At 55.5% G+C, this 2,227-nt stretch overlaps 1 protein-coding gene across 1 annotated transcript in view; it reads right to left on the bottom strand.

Moving 5' to 3' along the window:
• Positions 1-1,424, bottom strand: part of CKM (creatine kinase, M-type) — a 6,184-nt gene extending 4,760 nt beyond the window's left edge. The window contains exons 1-2 of the mRNA XM_023535241.1: positions 1,232-1,424; positions 192-346 (exon numbers count right to left, since the gene is read on the bottom strand). Coding sequence (XP_023391009.1) covers positions 192-346; positions 1,232-1,424 — 348 coding nt within the window. The remainder of the gene's footprint in view (positions 1-191; positions 347-1,231) is intronic.
• Between the last annotated feature and the right edge of the window lie 803 nt (positions 1,425-2,227).

Genomic DNA, 2,227 nt, shown 5'->3' with positions numbered 1-2,227 from the left:
CCCCCTCGTCTGTGTTCTCTCTGTCCCTCTGTCTATTTCTCTCCATCTCTGTGCATCTCTGGATCTGGGTCTGAGTGCCCCTCCTACCTCCATCCTTCTTCGTTTCTGTGTCTCTCCTCCCTCCCTCCTCCTCCCCCATCTGCCCTCTCTCCCCAATGCCCCGCCCCCCACCCCACCCCCAGGGATCCAACCTTGAGGTTCTCGTGGTTGAGATCAGTCTTGTGCTTGTCAGTGGGCTTGTAGCCCCCGTGCCGGTCCTGGATGATGGGGTCAAAGAGCTCCTTGAAAACCACGTAGGACTCCTCGTCACCGGCCACACAGCCCACGGTCATGATGAAGGGGTGACCTGGGGGTCAGCGTGAGGTCAGAGGTGCTTGGCCCCAGCAAAGAAGACCTGGTCTCCTGGGTAGAGTGTAGGCTGCATGTGTGTGTGCACGTGTGCACGTGCACAGGGGTTCATTCAACCTCTGGGTCAGAATGGACAAGGCTGAAGTTTGGTAAAAACGGGGAGGAGAGGCTGAGAAAGGTCAAGGTGGCCTCTGGGGTGAGGGAATAATGCTGGGGGCCGGGCAAAGGAGAAAGGAGAGTCTCAGGGGGCCGGTTACAAGGTCTTAAAACTGTTACCACTGATCATAGAATTTTCACCTACAATTTTTCAGAACCTTAGACTCTCAGCTCCCACAGAGAATAAGAGACTTGCAAGACGCCCTCACTCGCCAGACAGAGAGGCAGCGGCCTGGAGAGAGGGGGCGTCTCTCCTCAGTCACACGATGAGTTGGTGACTAAGACTAGAACCTGGTCTCCTGTGACCAGGTGCACTGGTGTCCACCGGGAACACCCCTGTCAGATTCCGAGTGCTCACTTTGTCCCAGGCACTGCTTTGGCACTGTATGTTGTCACATACACCGGCTCTTATGTTGTCCCAATACAGGTGCCCACGTTTTAGGCATGGCAAACGAGGCCGGGGGAGATAAAATGACTTTCTGGGGGAAGTCTCACATTGCGCTCCCGTGCATTTGCCGAGTGGTTTACTATGTATGTGTCAGGGCCTGTCCCCAGCCCTTTCCACATGTGAATTAATGTGTTTCTCACAACAGCCCCGTGAGTATAATCCCCACCTCACAGATGAGGAAACTGAGGCCCAGGGAGGCGGGGTGGAGGCCTGGCAGGCAGGCAGCCTCCGAAGCACCGCCCCCCTCCTTCCAGTGCCGGCGACACTCCGCCCTGTTACCTGGGTTGTCCACACCTGTCTGGATGACATCGTCCAGAGTGAAGCCGGAGGGAGTCTCCTTGTCCCGCAGCTTCTTATAGAGGTCAAGGGTCAGCACCTTGGCCATATGGTTGTTATGCTTGCTGAGGTCCGGGTACTCCTCCTCTGGCTTGTAATTCAGCTTGTACTTGTTGTGGGTGTTACCGAATGGCATGGCGATGGTGTGGGGGGGCCTGGGGGGCCTGGGGGGCAAGAGGGAGAAGGTTAGCTCGCCTCCAGCGGCGACCAGCACGGTAATAAAGCGAGGCTCTGGGGTCAGGCAGGCCAGAGAGCCAGTCTTGACCCCTGTGCCGTGTGACTTGGAGAGACACGGGTCCCCTCTCTGAGCCCCTGCGTTTTGACAGGAGGCATCAGGAGCCTTAGATTAGGATCCCAGCTCTGCGACATCTTAGCAGGTGACTGTGGACTTGTAACCTTGCCAGAGACTCAGTTTCTCTCCAGCTGGAGAATGGAGCGGGGAACCTTCATGTCGGAGTAGTAAAATCTGGAGTAGTTTCTAGAATCAGACAGCCTGGGTTTGAATCCCAGCTCTGCCACTTACTACAAGCTGTGTGACCACGGGCGAGTTGCTTAACCTCTCTGTGCCTCACGTTACTCCTCTGTGAAACTGGGTTCATAATAGCACCCCCCTCTTGGGGCTGTGGGAGGATTAAGGAAGTTAATGTATGTAAAGGACTTGAAATAGTGCCCGCCCCACAATAAGCCTTATTCTGCTCAGCTATTACTGTTATTATTCTTGTTGTCGTCATTGTTGTTGTTATTGTTGTTATTTGAAAGGTCTGTGTGAAGAGGAGCTGGTGCGAGTTGGAGGGTGTTGCTGGGAATGAGTGTGTGAGCAGGGAGGGGACAGTGTCTCTCTGAAGGTTCTTGGGTGCTCAGTCAGGGGGTGAAGGGCAGGGTGGACGAAAGCGGGCGGGGTGGCTGCCCCCCCACCTCTGTGTGCCGACAGCTCTTCCA

This window comes from Pteropus vampyrus, unplaced genomic scaffold, assembly GCF_000151845.1.
Source record: "Pteropus vampyrus isolate Shadow unplaced genomic scaffold, Pvam_2.0 Scaffold138, whole genome shotgun sequence".
Taxonomy (NCBI): Eukaryota; Metazoa; Chordata; class Mammalia; order Chiroptera; family Pteropodidae; genus Pteropus; species Pteropus vampyrus.
This window is presented reverse-complemented; position numbering and strand designations above follow the sequence as displayed.